This window comes from Phoenix dactylifera, chromosome 6, assembly GCF_009389715.1.
Source record: "Phoenix dactylifera cultivar Barhee BC4 chromosome 6, palm_55x_up_171113_PBpolish2nd_filt_p, whole genome shotgun sequence".
NCBI lineage: Eukaryota > Viridiplantae > Streptophyta > Magnoliopsida > Arecales > Arecaceae > Phoenix > Phoenix dactylifera.
Window position 1 is genome coordinate 9,811,499 of NC_052397.1, and position 19,659 is coordinate 9,831,157.

General features: G+C 40.5%; 1 protein-coding gene across 1 annotated transcript; it reads right to left on the bottom strand.

Moving 5' to 3' along the window:
- Positions 1-14,023: 14,023 nt before the first annotated feature.
- On the bottom strand, positions 14,024-18,815 carry LOC103715745 (F-box protein At1g55000). Its single transcript, XM_008803482.3, has 2 exons — positions 18,320-18,815; positions 14,024-14,644 (listed from the first exon to the last, which is right to left on the bottom strand). Exons 1-2 carry the CDS (start codon positions 18,752-18,754, stop codon positions 14,270-14,272), a joined length of 810 nt encoding a protein of 269 aa, XP_008801704.1. The 5' UTR covers positions 18,755-18,815; the 3' UTR covers positions 14,024-14,269.
- Positions 18,816-19,659: the final 844 nt, after the last annotated feature.

A 19,659-nucleotide genomic window follows, 5' to 3' on the forward strand; every position in this document is an offset into this window, starting at 1 on the left:
CAATTTGAACATTTCAAATGCTTCAGATTTATGTCTCATTAAATAGACATAACCATACCTCGCAAGGTTGTCTGTGAAAGTAATGAAATATGCATATCCGCTTCTAGCATTTGTGCTCATTGGCCCACATATATCAGAATGTACTAGGGTCAATAAGTCATTGGCTCGTTCATCTTTTCCAGTAAAAGGTGACTTAGTTATCTTACCAAGAAGACATAATTCACAGGTTGTTAATGATTCACAATCATTAACATTAAGGATTTCCTCTTTATTTAACCTGCTCATCCTGTTCTTATTAATATGACCTAGCCTATGATGCCAAAGGTAGACATCTATGACATTATCTATTCTAGGGCGCTTATTGGACTTGTACATTATATGAACAGGCTGTGACAAAATGTAAATGTCATTACTTAGAATTCCATTCATTACAGCAACACCATTCTAAATGATATTGCAATAATCCCTTTTTATTGATATTTGATAACCATTTTTGGCCAAAAGGCCTACAGAAATGACATTCAATAAAAAACTTGGACAATAGTGACAATTACTAAGGACATTTACATGAGAGCTGAATACAAGTTTAAGAATTTCTAAAGCTAGAACTGGAACAGGTCTTCCATCTCCAACATTCAGAAATCTTTCTCCTTCTTCAAACCTCTCACCGACTTGTAGTTCCTGCAACGAATTGCAAATGTTGAAAGGACTATCGGTATCCAATACCCAAGTTAAATTATCACAAATAGAAAAATTACAAGGCGTTATCATATAAGTACCTTGATTTGCAACAGATTGCACATTTCTCCTAGGCCTGTTTGGGTCAAGTGTAGCAATACATTGAGGACAATTCTTCTTCTAATGCCCCTGCTTCCTACAATAGAAGCATTCTGCCTGACTCTGGTCAGCCTTAATCTTTTTGGTCTGACTTTGCTGCGTTTTCAGCTTTCTAAGCCAGTTACTAAAATTGAATCTTGTCAGCTTATCACTATCCAATAGCGATCGGTTAGTGGCCATTTCTGCATATAGAAAAATCGGTTTATTAGTGTATGAATTGACTAAACCCTAAAAACTTGGACTTTAGTCTAAAGATCCTCCCACTATTTTATACAAATTTGTAGCCTCTACCTCAAATTTGAAGAATTATACTTAAATCTTTAGGGAGCACTAGAACCCAATTGACCGCGTATAGGTTCGAGTATGGCTCGACCAACCCATATACACCTATTGGTAGGTTCTGAAACAATTGTTTCACCAAATAATTTCTAGTGATAATTTTGCCCCAGTCATTTCGGCAGGCGTGTGGCGCTTCCACCGAAGATCCTGGTTAGGTCCAACCATTAAATAATAGGGTTTCGTGTAATCAACTAATAGATGACCAAGCCCGAGTGTGGCTCGGCCCACCTGATCACCTATTGAAGGTACACTCGACTCATCATATATCAAATGACAATTCCAATGTCCGATAAGCACCACGCGTATGGCACCTCCAATGATTATCGAAACATTGGACTCATTATCATCTAACTTAATAGGAGGCTATGATCCAGTTATCCCTATAAGTATTTCATTTTAGGGACCTAATAATGTTAGAGGATTTAATTAGGATAGATAAGAAGATCCGGTTAACCTAAATTCTTCCACTAACTTCATAAAGTCAGATTATAAAGAATTAGATTCAAACCGGTTAAGGAGGCGCCTAAATTAGTCAAACTGATTTTTCTTACAGACATGGGTTAGCTCGAATCATTAAATGATCCAATCAAAAATGATTGACCAAATCGGCCAGGTAAGTGAGATCGGTGGAAGGGATATGCCATTAACTCGACAAAGACGTATCAGTGCGAGTAGCTTCCAATTAAAAACCACCGGTCGAGTCTGCCAAACTTACCTTAGACACCGACTGGTTAATCAATTTTGATTTTGACCATCCTAATGACTCGGGCTCAACCACGGTGCCTAAATCAAGTTCTATCTTGGTCTAATCGAAGACATGAAACCGATCAATCTATAACTATTGTAAATTGAATTGAGTTATCTTGATTTGATCTAATTACTACTTAGTTAGATTTAATCAATTAACTCAATCATTCCATGATTTGATTCTAACCTTAGGTCTAACCCAATTAGAGAACTTGACTTGAGCTAACTCAAACTTCCAAGACTTATGCAATTTGTCATTGAAATTCAATTCACAATTCTAGGTCACTTAATTCTCAATTTAATCTAGTTTTATGAAATTTTTTTAGATCATTGTATAAGTCTTAAATTAGATGTTAATTACAAACCTTTAGTTCTTAAAATCAGATCTAAATTTGTGAATTAAACATTCTGATTTCAGATTTAATTTATGTTTAAATCATTAACGATTTATGTTCATATATCACATATATAAACTAATATGAATTAACTTAAATAACATGCATCATAAGTATTTATTTTCAGATCTGATATGTCTTACAAAATCAAAGATTAAAAGGATCATAAATTGCATTTAGATCTAACCTAAATAAGTTTATTATTTCAAATTTTGCATGTTCAATATATCACATATGTTAATCATAAAACATGCATCACATGCATCCAAATTTCAGATCTAGTTAATCATGCATAAACATCAATTAAATTAATCATAAATTTATTTGAATCTAATCTAAATACATTCATAATTTCAAATTTAATTGCATTGATTAAAATAATTTTAATCAGTCTTTTGAGGTTCATCTTCAAAGATCGCACACAATGGCACCCCTACACGCTATAGGAGATCCCATCGAATGGAAGATGAGGGAGATGAACCCTTCTTTCTCCTATGACCGGATGGCATGGTGATTGATTTATCAGGTTACTTTACAAAAGAATAAACAAATTTTATAACATAAAAATTTAAACATCCAATCTGGCTCTGATACCACTGATGGTTTATTTACAACGGGCTGCATGCTGAAAATTAAAAAATTTACTTAAAAAATCGTGGCTGCACCTGATCGGGTTGCCTACGTACCCCTTCGAAAGGAGGATCAAGCCACACGTAGTTCTTAATATTTAAATCACAGTGGAAAGATAGAATTAAATATTTTAATTCTAGCATACAGAATAGATCATAAATACCAAGACCATTTAAACGATTATGCATAAAACCAACTATGCATGATTATCATTAGATCTGAAAATAAGAGCATTAGTAAAGTTCTAAACTCGACTAATTTTGGATCCAATCTATCTCTGAATGCTCATTGAATGAGATCTGGAGATCACTCCGTGAGGAGCCCCAAAAGAGGTATGAATCCTCGACGGATTGAACCCGATCAAAAAAAAAAAACTTAGCACAAAATTATATCTCTAGATTTATACCTTTATGAATCACAGAGACAAATGAATATGATGCTCGAGCTTCATAGCCACACAACCGTCTGGACTCCACGGGTGATCCACACGAAGCTCTTGGATGATCGACGTCTCCGGGATTGCTAGCCCGCGAGGATGTGCTGAAATCTTGAAACAATCAACCCTTGATCGTTCCTTTGAAGGCGACGAAGGAGGAGATGGAGGAGATCAAAGAGAACTTGTGACCTTCACGTGTTCTCTCCTTTTTTCAGAACTTAGGCTATCCAGAAATTTACACACCCATGAAGGAGATGGCATGGAGGGCCTCTTATTGCCAAAAATCCACACCTTCCTTCCTTCTTTGCACCAATTAATTGCCATCAAATGGCAATTGAAATCCCCATCAAATAGGGATCATGTGCGGTGGAATAAAAGAGGAAGTGTGGCCATTAAATGCTACATTTGAATCCCTAAGGATAGGAATTCATTTCTTCCAAAAGAAAACAGCCGCACACCCCCTAATTTTGCGTCCTCTGCTAGGATCTCGCCACATGTTACTTGGCACCATCAAATAAAGGAATTAAAATCCTAATCAAATCAGGATAAATTCTCTTCATGGCGCCACACCATGGATCCTTGCCATGTGTCATCATGCGCCATCAACAAAAAGGAAAAAAATCCCATCTATGGCGCTATTGATGTGAGGGTGACATGTGTCATTTGATTTCCAAACCTGGGTTCCTAATTTTCAGAAATTGATCTCGAATTTAAATTTCAAATATTTGAATTCAGAATCTTCATAGATGAGGACCTTGGATCGTGCCCAATCCAATTGGATCCAGTTCCATTAATTAGGTCAAGCCCAATCTTCTTGGTTTAAACCCAATCTAATTAGGTCAAACCCTAATGTAGCCCAAGTTGAATCTAATTCAATTTGGCTCAACCCAAGCTATATTACTCAATCAAATTAAGTCAGTTAACAATCTAATTGCTTATTAATCCTTCAATAATTCATTAATTATTTTATAGCAATATTTTACTTAGGATAATTTGTCAATCAAATTGACCAATTACCCCTGGATGATTCTTAATCGTCCATCAGCCTTTATAATCAATCTAGAAAACTTCTATGCGTGTGACCCCATAGGTTCGAACCTAAGCCAGTAGCACAAGAACGATTTTCTGTACTAATCGATGTGACCATCTACAATGGTACCCGACGTCCGGATAGGCCGAATAATTGCGAAGCAATATTCTGAAACCCTGGACTATGGTTACTGATAATTTATCCCTATGACTCCTAATGCCAGGATGACATCAGAGTTCTGTCAACTCTATAATAGTACGTCCACTCTATGATTCAATTTTTATAAATCTTGTAACTCCTCACAAGAATTATCCTAGCCAAGGTTTTGCTAAATTGAATACAAGGGCATTATCTCCTGTCACCAGGAGGGATCAATTCCATCTTGATTCACACACCGACTTCGCAAGTACTTGACTGCACCCAGTGATCTTCCGTTTCTGAATTAGAAATTCAGTTAGTTTGGTACCAAAGTACAGTGAGTTGCTTGCTAATCACCATGGTGATCTTAGGTCTGAGGGACACATATACCCATATCCACTCGGAACATCTCTTAACAGCAGAGCATTCCGAAATTGAACACGTTCAGTAAAATGTACTCTTACACCACCTGTGTGACATATCAGTATATCCACACTCCTTAGTTAAGAGGACAACCAACGTATATAGCACACAACTACCTAATCTTGATAATGCTGTTGTCTTAGTAACAGCACATCATTTGGTTGCAAACTATTTTAAGGACTCGTAGATAAATCCTCCTTTATCATAAGGAGTCCTAAGAACTTCATCTCATAACCAGAGTTCATTTGAAAATGTATATAAAATGATGAATAATACCAAATAACATTTTATTAATTAATCAATTCATATACAAATTCAATCATCAACTGGCTGACGATTGACTTTTAGGATACAATTCCCAATAGAGATGGCAGAGAAGGGAGTAGAATTATTCTCCTAAACTTCTTGAAGAATTTTGTTCTACTAGTTTAAGGTTTCATTCAAGGTCATAGATCTAACCAAAAGAAATCAATTATGAGAGAAGTAAGAACATATTTCCTTAACATATATAAAAAGAAGAAAAGAAATGAAGAAATAAGAGAAATAGAAATATTCGGGGCAAATAATGAAAGAAAAAGTTAGTAAAAAATTTTGGGCAGTCTATTTTCTCCAATTTTTTTTCTCCTTTCGAGAAGTTTGTAATTTAGAAAAAAGTTTTAAGAAAAAAAGTTTTCTTTTCAAATCATAGTTCTTTTTGGTATTCTTCAAAATTTCTCACCATTATCATTTGTTGCAAGACTATGATTGTTTCTAGCAAAGGCTTGAGGATCTTGGTTAGGAAAAGAGTGAGAGGAGGGGTGAAGTAGGGAATGAAAGCATAGAGAGTGAGGAGCAGAGAAGAGAGAGGAGATGGAGTAGAGATAGGAAATGGGAGAGAGGGGGAAGTGAGTGAGTGACAGAGAGAGAGAGAGAGAGAGAGAGTTGTCTGCCAAATTAGATGTGGTGCAAAGATAGAAGGCGAGAGAAGGAGAAAGGGAGATGTAGATTTCTAAGAAGAGATGGAAAGAATGGTAGAGAGAATAGAGTAGCAGAAGAGAAGAAAAAGAGGGAGAGAGAGCAAAGAAAAGCAGGAAGGGGGAGAGAGAGGTAGCATGGAGAGAGAGAGGAGCATCTCTCTTAACTTGATGAACTTTTTTTTTTTAATTTCCTTCTTATATTAGCAGATCGAGGTAGCCATGAGGTTTAATAAGGTGTTATTTACTTTAAGATCTTCGCCTATCATATGGCTTGGGAGATAGCTAGATTCAACCCTATATTGGGTCAATTATAGCCAAGTTTCTCTCTCTCCATATATAATGGATAATCTCTACTTGACTCTACTAAGAGATACGTTAAATAATTATTTTTTTTAATTATTATGTTTCTTTGTACTTCTTTTGAAAAATATGAGAAAAATAAGAAAAGCAAAAAAAAACATAGAAGGATCATTTAAAATTGGCACACTTGCTCTGATCTAGAAACTCTCTGATCTCACCTAGAGGATTCGGTGACTGCATCTTCTTTTTCATACTCATGGTCATGAAAAATCATTCCTATTTGAAATGTATATCATCAGATGTGTCAAAGTCTGGTATGATTGCCCCTTGATGTGTGTGTAGTGGTGCCTTGTAGATGTATGATCCCCTAATCATGACCTATCCTCATTTGATGTTGATAGCACCATTCTTGGTCATCTCCCTCTTTGTCCTTGTGCAAAACTTGAGATAGTTTTCTTCTCAATGGCATTGGAGTGACTTGATGGTCAAATAGCAATTTGAGTGGCTATTCTCTTTCTGGCCATTGTGGCAAGTGAAGTGGGTAGCAATCATACCCACTTCATAACTAACTAACTAGGTAGGCAATGAGGGAAGATCTTGTAATAGTCTAAAATCCATAACTAACTGACCTTAATAGCTGTGGTGGTCACTTCATTACCTCTGATGCATGACCTTTCTGAATAGTAATTGCATGAGGCTAGGCGACCTGATGGGACAACTTTCTCTTCTTGTATTCAAATCAACAAAGAGATCTTCCTTGACTGATTAAGAGTAGTATCCTGTAGAACAAGCCTACCAGCTTTTCAAAATGGCAAAAGTGATCCCCACATGAGTGAAATGAGTTAAACACACTTTGCCATCCTCATGTGACATTCTTCATAGCCTAATCCTGATGGTGTAGGAGTTGAGGTAGGCATATGGGCTGATGCATTGTCTGTTGGAGTGTCGGATGGTCATTTGATAAAAGAAAGGAGGTGAGGTCATGCCACTCACAAAGATGAGGAGGATAAAAGACTCGCTTTGGGGGTTTGGCTAGAGAAGCCAGCAGAATGTTATAGGATGGTTAGAAAGTTAATGACGATGATAGTTTTGATTGTGTGTTTATTCGCCAAGGGGATCCAAAAAGCCCCATACTATTTTGTAATGACTTAATGGCATGTCCAAAGATGTGGCTTTTCCTAGTCAATTAATTCTGTTTTGAATCATAAACCAAAAAAAAAAATGGGAATTACAGATGGTGCTGCTTGAAATGATTCCTTTCATGCCTAGTTAGAGGTTGAAAAAGAGAACGAAAATAAGGCCCTCTAAAAGACCTCTATGTTTATACTAATATTTATACCATATGATCTAGTTGCTATTGCAATAGTTCTCCCCGTCCTAGCTTCAAGATCTACTCCTGAATATGTATGTATGTATGTATATGATAGGAGAAATATTGGTCACCCCGACCTCAAGCCAGACCAATCTCTCCAATCTTGGACATAAACCAAGGAGAACAACTTCAGCCTTAGCCGAGCAGCCACCCAACCGAGGTGAGCGACTTCAGCCCCGGCCGAGAAAATATTAGCCCAGGAGAACAATCAGTACATGTCGACAAGGACTGACAGTCTTAACAACCAACAACTTTAGTAACCCACAATCATGGCAATACCACGTCTTGCGCCACACGAGCGTTGCATGCCGCCCATGTAGACTAAACCCTACAGCATGGCCATAGTACCAACCATTATCTCACCATCATTGCATGCCACTTTAGGTTAGATAACGACAAAATAGGCTCTCCCATATAAAAGGGCAGCACATGGACCTCACGTATGCAAACAATACTACTCACATAGACCACATTTTGCTGAAATTCTCTCTCTTCCATACTGTTTCCATCTTTTTCTAACTTAGGCATTGGAGGGTCTTCCGTTGGAAACTCTTTAGTAAGCAGACTTTTTACAGGTCATCTCCGGAGGAAACTAGCTCCAACACACCTCTACTAGCCTACTCAGCTTATCTCCAGCCTACCTTAGGGTCGTCCGAGCTTTGTTCCGACCTTCGCCCAAATTCGGTGGCAATAGATTGGGCTTAGAGGAAAGGCCCACCCACTAGCTATATCGACTTCAATCAAAGGAAGAGACGACCAACATGAGATCACATGCAATGCATCGCATGCATTGCAACACCATACTGCGACGTCCCGAGGGTTATTGTAGATCCCGAAACCTACTCCGTTGAAACAACCCGCCGTGCTTGTGAACAATAAGCACTTCAACTTGCTTATCCAATAGGTGCAAGCGTTGAGCATGGCGATCTAGGGCCTGCAGCAAGCAACGACAAAGCCGAAGCTAGTTTAGCCGAAATCCACCTAGCCCAGCCATCATTCTTAATCGTCAACGCACCGCATGAACCTAGTCAGCCACCACTCTCAAGACCAGAATCTCAGGTGGTCGCGTTAAAGTTGATGCACCTACCGAAGCAAGCATGGCAGGGATGAAAAACAACATACTCTAAGCCCCCATCCTGGTTAGGACTCTGCTCCAAGCATGTTGCCCCTTCACTGCGAGGAGCCCCTGTCTAGCGGGATATCGACCTCGATCGGAGAATTGAGAAAATTAATCGATAGATTTAGGCCCTCAAAGGCCAGACTCTAAGGGTTGAGGGCGAAAAATGGCCTCAACTTCTCCTCAGAGTACCCCATTACTAGGCAGATCATGGAGGAACCAATCCCACCTCGGTTCAATATGCCCCAAGTGGAGCCATACAATGACACATCGGATTTCCACTGAAGAGATATCCTTCAATCTTGCCTTCGGAATGAAGGCGGTGATCACACTGGAGATCAAACTTCCCTCACTCTGGGTGGAGAGCTTCAACCACCAGATAAACTCAGATTGGCTTCGGGCCAACCTTGATTTGCTGGAAGAAACTAGAGAGCAAGCTCAAGTTTGTTTGGCAGCATACCAGAGGAAAGCAGCTCGATGCTACAACTCTAGGGTCAAGGCAAGCTCTTCCGACCTAGCGACCTCGTTTTAAGAAAGACCGAATTGTCACAATCAGAAGAATTCAGAAAGTTGAGCCCGAACAAGGAAGGCCCGTGTGAAGCCCAATAGTCCCACATCGGAAAGACTCGTTCCAGAGCCTGGGCATATGAGGCGGGTGACTCCAAATCCTGCAGACGCGTTTTGGGTGGAAAACAAAACCGGGGAGGGGTGAAGGACGCTTGCGTGAAGCCCCAGAACCGGACAATATCTGGCAGGGGAGCCCCGTGTTCCCCCCTCATGTGGCCCCCACGTGGGCACTAGGTGCCTCACGTGCCTCGCGCAGGCGGGGGCGTGACATTTGGTATCAGAGCCGAGGACGGCTCTTGTCCGATGGTGGGAAGGGTGTGAAGCCCAATAGTCCCACATCGGAAAGACTCGTTCCAGAGCCTGGGCATATGAGGCGGGTGACTCCAAATCCTGCAGACGCGTTTTGGGTGGAAAACAAAACCGGAGAGGGGTGAAGGACGCTTGCGTGAAGCCCCAGAACCGGACAATATCTGGCAGGAGAGCCCCGTGTTCCTCCCTCATGTGGCCCCTACGTGGGCACTAGGTGCCTCTCGTGCCTCGCAGAGGCGGGGGCGTGACAGCCCGTACTGGTTTACTAAAGCAGTGCGACCAAGGACATACATACTAGAGCACCTCGACGATGCTCTGATCCTGCAAACTTAAAACTTGGCAACCTCCATGTGTATTATCAGGAAGGCCCATTATAGTCTGACTTGTTTTTAATAATAGAAAACCTCTTATTGTATTTGTCTTTCAAATTGGATGACGAAAGAAATCGTATTCGACTTGAGGCATCCCAGAGACGCTTGGGCCCTAATAAGAGAGACACCCTGGGGATGCTTGGGGCTTCCCTAAATTAAGACCACTAGGGATTCCTCTGGGTCCATAGACCAGAGATGCCTCTGGAACCATAGTCTAGAGATGAGAAAATCGGCTACCACACCGAAGGTTTGGTATGCCAACTGACCTCCTCAAGTTAAAAATGATCCGAGTAGAAGACCGGCCCTTGTGCCGAAGGCTTCGTATGCCAAACTGACCTTCCTACATCAGAAACGACCTAAGCAGAAGATCAAGCCCACTCAAGATTTCTCCAAGTCCATAGACCAGAGATGCCTCTAGGACTATAGTTTAGAGATGAGAAGATCGGCCACCATGCTAAAGGCTTGGCGTGCCAGCTAATCTTTCCAGGTCAAGAATGACCTGAGTAGAAGACCATCCCTCATGTCGAAGGCTTGGCATGCCAACCAACCTCTCCAAGTTGAAAAAGACCCGAGCAAAAGATTGAGTCTTCTCAAAATTTTTCTGGATTCATTGACTAGAGATGCCTTTGAAACCATAGTCTAGAGATGAGAAAATCGGTCTTTATATGGAAGGCTTGGCGTACCAACTGATCTTTCCAAGTCAAAAGTAGTCCGAGCAGAAGACCAACCCCCATGCCGAAGGCTTGGTACGCCAACCGATCTTTTTAGGTTTGAAATGACCTGAGCAGAAGACCGACCCCCATGTCATGTCGAAGGCTTGGCATGCCAACCGACCTTCCCAGGTTAGAAATGGACCAAGCAAAAGGACGAGCCCACTCAAAATTCCTCTAAGACCTCTGTCTAGAGATCTCTCTGAGACTATAGTTTAGAGATGAAGGAAGACACCCAAGCCGACCTGGGACCTCCTCAAGTGAAGCTCATGGGAGACACCCCAATCCTTGTTGGTCCGCTGATTGGCCTTATTGGCCCGCTGCTCGGCCTAGGATAGCCTCGCAAAAAGCTATGCTGCCCTCTGATCGGCAACTTTGAAGGCCTCCCTAGCCACGGACAGTTGGGCCTCCTTTATTTCCGCCCAGATTTGCATAGTCGAGGTGCAGTCTTTTGCTGACGTGATCTCGTCCTCAACTGAGTTAGCCTTCGCTTTGGCTAGCTCGGCCCTCTTTTTGGCGGCTCCTCACTTCCTCTCTCCAAGCAGTGCTACAAGAACATCATGGCCATCAGATGCACCTTGCAGATCGCATGGACATGCTGGAAAGGAGAACATGAGTCAGTAAATGAAGTAAAGGACTTAATGAATGTTTGCAAGTCAGAGGCCTATCTGGATGACTGTAGTGAAAGCCTTATCGAATAACTCAGTGATGCAATAGAGTGCATCATCTCCTAGTCGGCTAGGAGCTGCATGCCATGGACCAACTCTATTGCCACCTTGGGGTTTGCTAGAGCTGAGTCTAATTCTCAAAAGAACTAGTTCAAAGAGTAAACCCTAGGGGTGAGGCCTGGAGCTGAAGGATGCTCCTTGTGGGCCGACGACCTTAGACCGAACCAAGCCAAGCCACAAGCCTCCGAGGATGACCGGAGTGGATACATGATGGCAACAGAGGGTTGTGCTAGGCCAAATCCCTCTGGAGGGGATGACTTGACGGGCGACACGACATTGGCCTCGACGTTGAGCCTCGCGGTTTCCACCTGAGGTGTGGGCGGCTCAGGGGATACCTTAGGGGCCGGAGCCTTAGTGTTGACCATGGTGGCAGCCTTGATGGCAGCGGCCGAGGAGGACTCCCCTCTCGGCCTTTCTCCTAGGGGACCTCAACCTCGATAGTTGTGGCTGACCTCTTTTTCATTTTTCTCCTCTGATGAATCAGCGCGAGGACAGTCTTCATGGTGCCGAAAACCGCAAAAATAGGAACAAGATCAGAAAAGAATGCAACAAGACAAAAATACAGAGGAAGAGATCAGGAGGAGCTTACCTAGGGGGTCGGTCGAGATCAGACTGATGTTAATCAGCGTCTCCTTGGACAACAGCTCTTGTAGGATAAGAATCTTGGATCGAGATTCTAGAAGCTTGTCCAAGGCTCCTTGATTATCGTCAGACAACTTGGGAGGCCTATTTAGGTTCTCCGAGGCGCTCTCCATGCAGTCTCAAACTACCATGGCTGCTCGGAGGAGATGAAGAAAAACCTCCTTTTCTATCTATAGATGGAAGAGAGAGTACCTCAGAGCAACTAGTGGTCTTTTCGAGGAGAAAAGTACCATTAGTTGCTATCTCAAAGATGCTTCTTTAGAGTGAAGCACCCCCATAAAAGAGGAACCAAGGCCTAGATGCCCCAGAGAAAATAAAAAGAAAGCAAGCCGACACCAGGAGTTTGGGACTAGTTGGGTTGGGATGAGGCTATAGGACCTCAACAACTCAACAAAGATAAAGTGGACAGGTAGATTTAGTCCGATGTTCAGAGTCTCCTTGTACAATCTGAGCCGAGGAGGAGATTGGGTAGCCTGGTCGCTGGGACCAGCAAGCTCGAAGATGAACTTAGGAAGAATAAACTGTTGGGCTCATATGAGGTCTATCTCCTCTTGTGTGAGGATGGAAACCTCATGGTACAGGCCCGATTGGACCTCGAACTTAGCCTCACTTGTAGGTGACGGCCCCTCGAGCTTGGGGAGAATGGTTCGGTGACCCACTCCCCTTCGATGCATCAACCTCACTACCGCTCATAGCAGCAAGAAAAAGATGAAGGAAAAGATCGAGAAAAGAATAAGGATGGGACATAGGAGAAGACATAAGTAGCAAAGAAGAGGAAAAGGGGAAGAGGCCGAGAAGCCAACAAGCAAAAACCTACCGGAAAACAAAGGAGCATAGACTGTGTTGGAGCCGGAGGAATGGAGATTCGCTAGGGCACCGAACGAAGGCCTGGACGCTTGTGCATGTGGGCGAAACGACAGATGAAGCAAGAAGTGTAAACTGAAGAGTGCAACAATCCTTATATAGAGGCTTAGATGACCTTGATCAAAGCGTTGTTTCGGTTACAAGGGCAAATCAAGCCACGTGTTAGCTCCCGATACGGCATGATAGTTCGCAAGGATCCTACAGTAATGATGCCTCAAAGAAGACCCTACAATGATGACGCCTTAGGACACTCTGGATACAGCGACGCTTCAAAAAGACTAACTGACGCATTAAATGTTCCTGACGAAGGACTCACCCTCGATCAAAGTGGCGATTCGGCTTCCATCGCCGGAGCCAAAATACAATTCAGCATCGAAAGTGGGGGACAAGTGATGGGTGAAATATTAATCATCTCAGCCTCGGGCCAGACCAATTTTTCTGACCTCCCACATAAATCAAGGAGAATAACTTCGGCCTCAGCCGAGCAACGACCCAATCGAGATGAGCGACTTCAGCCCCGACCGAGAAGCCGAACAATCAGCACGTATCGACAAGGATTGACAATCTTAACAATCGACAGTTCTGACAACACACAGTCATGATAGAACCACGATTTGCGCCTCATCAACACTGCACGCCGCCCACGCAGACTGATCCCCACGCTGTGGCCATACTACCGACTGTTATCTAGCCATCATTGCACGTCACTTCAGATCAGATAACAACTAAATGGGCTCCCTTATATAAAGGGACAGGCCGAAGGACCTCAAGTACGCATACGATACTACACACAGAGACCACACTTTATTGAAATTATTGAAATTTTCTCCATTCCACACTATTGCCTCCTTTTTTCTGATTTAGGCATTAAAGATCCCCCACCAAAAACTTTCTGCCAAGCGGACTTTTTGTAAGCTATCCCTGAAGGAAACCAATACCGGCAGCTGACCTTAGGGTCGCTCAAGTTGCATTCCGATCTCGGCCCAAATTCAGCAGCAACAGTACGTATGGTAGATGACTATCCTGGAATATTGGACTCCCTCTAAAATGTACAGCATAAAGTCAAATCAAGGGGCATGAAAATGGCTTTCAGGGTATAGCGAAACCAGCCATAGAAAACATGACATCAAATTAAATAAGTGGCTTCAAATCGGAAGTTTTGAATACATAAACACTCGATAGTATTCTACAATGGCACCTGTCTTTTGTTTAGAGTTGTGGATCACAATTACATACATAAAGGATTGTGTGCACACATGTAAACTATGGAATAACAGAGCCAAATCATGATGGATTTGGGAACAGTGCTGTTTAGACGTATGACCATCTTTACAGACAATTTATTGTCTTCAATGAAACTAAGGGCCACTCATCTGCTGTTCCCACCTCAGATCCTCAGAGAATTGCAACATAGCAGCCCTTGGATCACCATCTGAAACAGACAAATAGTATTCTGCAGTTCCATCATCTACTTGCATACTTCGCTTCACTGAGTCGAGTATTTTCCTTCTGGCTCTGTCTGTAATAGCCCGGTTCACCAGAGTACCAGCTTTCTGGTCAGGACCACCCTCCAAATACAATACTGCAACTTCTCTTTTTGAATGCACATCCAACTCGATGTAGCAGGTGCTGCCGTGAAGAAGCTCTGGCTTGCTAATGGGGACAAGAAGCCTCTCTCTGGAGTATATTCCATGGTCACTCATCATATTGTTCAAACGCTTGATGTCCATTACCTACAAACACAAGCATATCTATCATTTCAATCAAAATTTATAGTCACAAGCACAAAAAGACGAACTAACAAATCCTGTAAGAATCTTTGAAAACTTCAAAAATTTTGGGGCTTGGACTGCCAAATTAGAAAATGGGGGATATAATGCAAGGCAGGAATTCAAGGAAAGAATCTCCTAAGAACATTTATTGAACTAAGAGAACAGAATCTTGTGACTGAACCATATTGTAGATCAAATTTGGTTGTACAAAAGGTTAAGGGTTACAAAATGCCTGTTGTAGAAAAAGGGAAAGTAATGTACTCAATTTTGTTTTTTCAAATTACATTACAGTGTCATATTTTACAAGGCTAATGAATTATAATCGGATATAGAGCAGCTCATACTGATAAACTAGACCTAGTAACCTATTGAACACCGGGAATTTTCCATGTGTGTGTTTATATATATATATATATATATATATATATATATATATATATATCTTGAGTGAGGTGATTGGAATCGTAATAAAAATTTTCACAAAGATTTGATACATCACCAAGTAAGATTAGGTAATTCCAGGAGTAGCACCAAAGATAAATGAAAGGACCAGTAATTTGATTAAAATCCACATCAGCATTATATCAGTCAGTCATATAAGAATTTTCTTATGAACAAGCTCCAGCTGCAATTAGGGTACTTGATGCAATCATCACGCATAAAGTTTCTCATTTCAGCATCCAACAATATCACAACCCACCAAGATATTTCTACACAGCTAATTCTGTGTGGAGCAATACTTTTCCCTTTGTGATCAAGAAATTCGATAAATGAATAAAACAAAGTCATCTACTTACAACAGTTAAGGCCAAACATCACTTCTGTATATAATCTTGGCAATGTGTTCTACCTTTTGCTCCATGTCTCAAAATCTCCTAGTTTTTTTCCTCCAAGAATCCCATACAACTTTGAAGGCAAGCTCCATAATTTTAGGACCACAAAAATAATCCATGAAACACCCATAACCAACATAAAATTAAAAGGCTAAATTCAATGTTCTTGTTTACACACTTGAAGTCAACTTTAGATGTTGGACATTCCATGTCAGTCTCAACACAACCTAGTTCCATTCACTTTCCTCCACAAAGCTGCTCCCTTGAAACCACCATCCTCTTCAAAATCAGTGAAAAATTCACCAAAAATTCCATGGAGAGCTTGGTCCATCTTTGTATATCTTTTTAGACAAAGGACCACTGCAGTTTATTTCTACATGAGATATTGACCTTGTAACTCACAAACAATGTGACCTTAATTATGCTAGATAAGGTACCATATCACTGGAGAGACTCCTACCTCACAACAAGCAACAAATTATCAACAACTTCTATATCATGAAATTATTGTGCTCTTGATTTTTCTTTTTTCAAGCAAAACAGATAATACTGTTTTCTAGGATAATTTCTTCCATTTTTTACATGCCATACATACATATATACATGTATATATGTATATATATATATATACACACGTGTGTGTGTGTGTCTGCGTGTGTGTATATGTATATATATATATGTGTGTGTGTGTCTGTGTGTGTATATATATGTATATGTATATGTATATGTATATATATACTCATTGGTCTTTTCCTTCCATCATACTGCTATATTTCTTCCCCCACTTTCCACATAACTAAACAATGTAGAAGATTCAATTGTTAGCTCCCATATTGGCGGGCCCATCGTAGAATGGTATGTTGACATTTTGAAGTGCCCCCATGATCTGAAAATGCTTTGCTTGGCCATTGATCCAACATCTTTTTGATATGTTCAAACTCAGCTCTTTTGAGGCCAAAAGGAGAGACAAGTTCACACGATGAGAAAAAGGATCCTGCATAAACAACTATCATTTTCCACAAGTTTCAAACCTATAAGAGAACTATATATCCAACATTCTATTATTTGGTTTTTGTAGCAACATGTAATGTGAGAGTGAGCAAGGTCTACCAGACTTCTGCTTGTACAAAATTTAAATTAATCAAGTTCTCCCTAAATTTCCTCCATTCAAAACTTACATGCTTTAAGCTCTACTTACATTTGATAAAAAGTGAATTCAATTGTGCAAAAATGCTTTCTAGATGCTTAATGAACAGCTCATGACAAATACAGCCTAAAATAGCAAAAGTTAACCTGAAATATGTTATAGTCTTATATATGTTACTTTTGGCCAAACTAGTCAGTTCTGATTGAAAGTGGCCAAAAAATAACAAAACATAGGCAGTTAGAAACAGATTTTAGTCATAACTTTTTGGATTCAAATCTAAGGCCTTTATAAAGCCTGTTCTTAGCATTGGCAATTAAATGGAAGGGAAGGAATAGGATAGCAATATATTTTCATGAAGTCAAATATGAACTCAGCATGTGAACTGAAATTTGAACATGGGTGCTATGATACATCAGGATGCGTTTTAAGCTTAACAAAAATATCACAATAAAATTGAATCGAACTAGCACATATTTTAATATGGTACATCCAAGTTTTATGAATTTTATCATCCCTAACATTCAATAAAAACAACCAAGTCCAGATGGAACAATTATATCTTTTATATTACTTTATTCATATAATTTCCATTGCAGTCTAGGTTTCCATAATGGAAGCTCGAAACATGAAACCTCAATATTATTGTTTGCGGTTTTCTCCTAGCCCCATAGATAGTCTCAATGCCTCGCCATGCCTCCATCTTTTCAGAGGTTGGTTGAAAATTTAGGGCATACTAAAATTACAATTAGCCATTTGAAAACAATTTACTTAATGGGAACTTTAGGATCCTTGTTGTGCTTGAATTGAAAAGCATTCTACATTACTCAAGTAATTAGGATAGGAAAGCATAATTAAAAAAAAAAAAAAAAAAAAAAAAAAACTCTCCTCTATCTACATGGTAAACTATCTTCATTTTCCTAAAAGGAAAGGCCTAACCTTCAAGAATCACTGATAACTGACTATCAAAATCCATATCCTCAACCCATTCCCTTGCCAAGACCAAAAAGCCATCTTCTATCAAAATTTCTGCATCCACCAAGGATACTCTCCCTTGCCCCTCTCCCTCTTGTCTAATGAATACAAGTCTTTGACAAGTTCATACCCAATAAACATCAATGTTGTTTAAAATTTCCTAATCCTAGAGATTAGGCCTACAAAAAGTAGTATTCTATAATGTACAATTCCCCCTCTAAAAGTTCACTCCACTCTCACACACCTTCTCTATGGGTACCTCGGTCAAGCATGTCTTTTGATAGCATAATCTTAATTTCCATAACAAACTTATCTCACACACAAAAAAAAAATTGTAACAACTTTGTTTTTTTTTTCTTTTTCGAATGAATAAAAAGACTGAAATAAGAATTTTCCAGAACACAAATATTAAAAAACATAATTATAATAAATGATCAACAAAATGTTTAGAACATGCTCCTGCTTCCCTTTTTTTTCTGAAATCGCATGCCATTGAATCTACATGAGAGAGAAAAATCATCATCACATAAATTCAGGGAGCTGAACAACTCCATCTGAGTATGTAGCATTTAACAATTAACCAACTCAACTCATCCCATCGGAATCTCTCTCGTGAAAGGAATTTTTTCAGTCACGATCTAGAAATTTAGTGGAGAAGTCGACCCCATAGACCAAAGGGGATACCTGGACAGAGTACTTTAGAGCGAGGCGGGCGACGGTGTCGCCGCGGCGGAGGCGGTGGGAGATGGCGAAGCGATCGAGAGCGGGGTGGCGCCAGAAGGCCGGGGAGGAGGGCTCCCCGATCACCTGCTTCACCTTCCACGGCGCCCGGAAGGCCCCCTCCAGCATCTCCCGGTCCGACGCCACCGCCCTCCACAGCCGGCAGACGCACGCCGTGCGGGCAAGGTCCGCCGGCGGCAGGAGCTCCAGGATCGCCCGGAGGAGGTCCCGGGAGACGAGGGCGGAGAAGTTGGAATTCATAGGGGAGAGCACCTCGTCGGAGGAGGAGCCGGCGGCGACATCGGCGGTAGAAATCTCTAGGGTTTCGGGGTTAGGGTTAGGGATTGGGGAGACGAGGTTCTTGAGGAGGTCGCCCTCGTCTTCTCCGCAGCATCCCATGGTGGGCGACAAAGGGAAAGACCTGTGTCGGAACCCAGCATGTTGAAGAATTCCGGGATAAGTTATTGTTATAGTGGAGTCTTTTGGAGGGTGGGGAATTAATTTCCCCTTAATAATATGGTGGTAAGTCAGGTCGTTGGCTTTTCCGGCTCCGCCCATTTAAATCTGTAATAAGAATTTTACGAGTAACTCCGTACAGATTATGTTGATTTCTTCAACTAAATTAATTTACAAATTTACATTGTAGGTTTGCAGCCAATGTTCTAAAATCCGATATCTTTATTGGCTCAATTTGGTGTATAAAGAAAATAATTATTTTAAATTAATAAATATTTTAAAAATCTGAAAAATTGATAAGTATGAAAATTTTTTGATATTGGTTTCATTATATATATTAATATCTATGTCCAAAAAAATCATAATCAATTTTAAGGAAAGTTTATATATATCTTCTGATATTTTGCTCAAAAAAAATTTTGCAGCCAAAATATTCTATGAATAATTTGGGTATGATTACAGGACATTTAACATCCAAGGATCACCTTACACGTGGTGGTTCTAAAGAAAAATCAAATAGAGATATGGTAGTATTGAGCTAAGGTAGATGGCCGATAGGAAGCATAGACTGAAACGAATGAATCAAGTCTCCAAAAATTTTCTAAGTGTTGAAAACAATATTCTTGGTTGAATAAAGAGAGGGCCAACACGAGTATGTTGAATAAGTTAAAATAAAAAGAGAGTCTAAACATAGATAATAACTATCAGAGTGAATGGTTATTATATCTAGTATAAATAAGTGTAATTATGCTCTGTAGAGACCTTTTAACAAGTAAATTTATGAATAGATTTTGTCTTTATCTTAGCTTATATTAGTAGTTTCTTTGCCCTAGGAGTAGAATTAACTT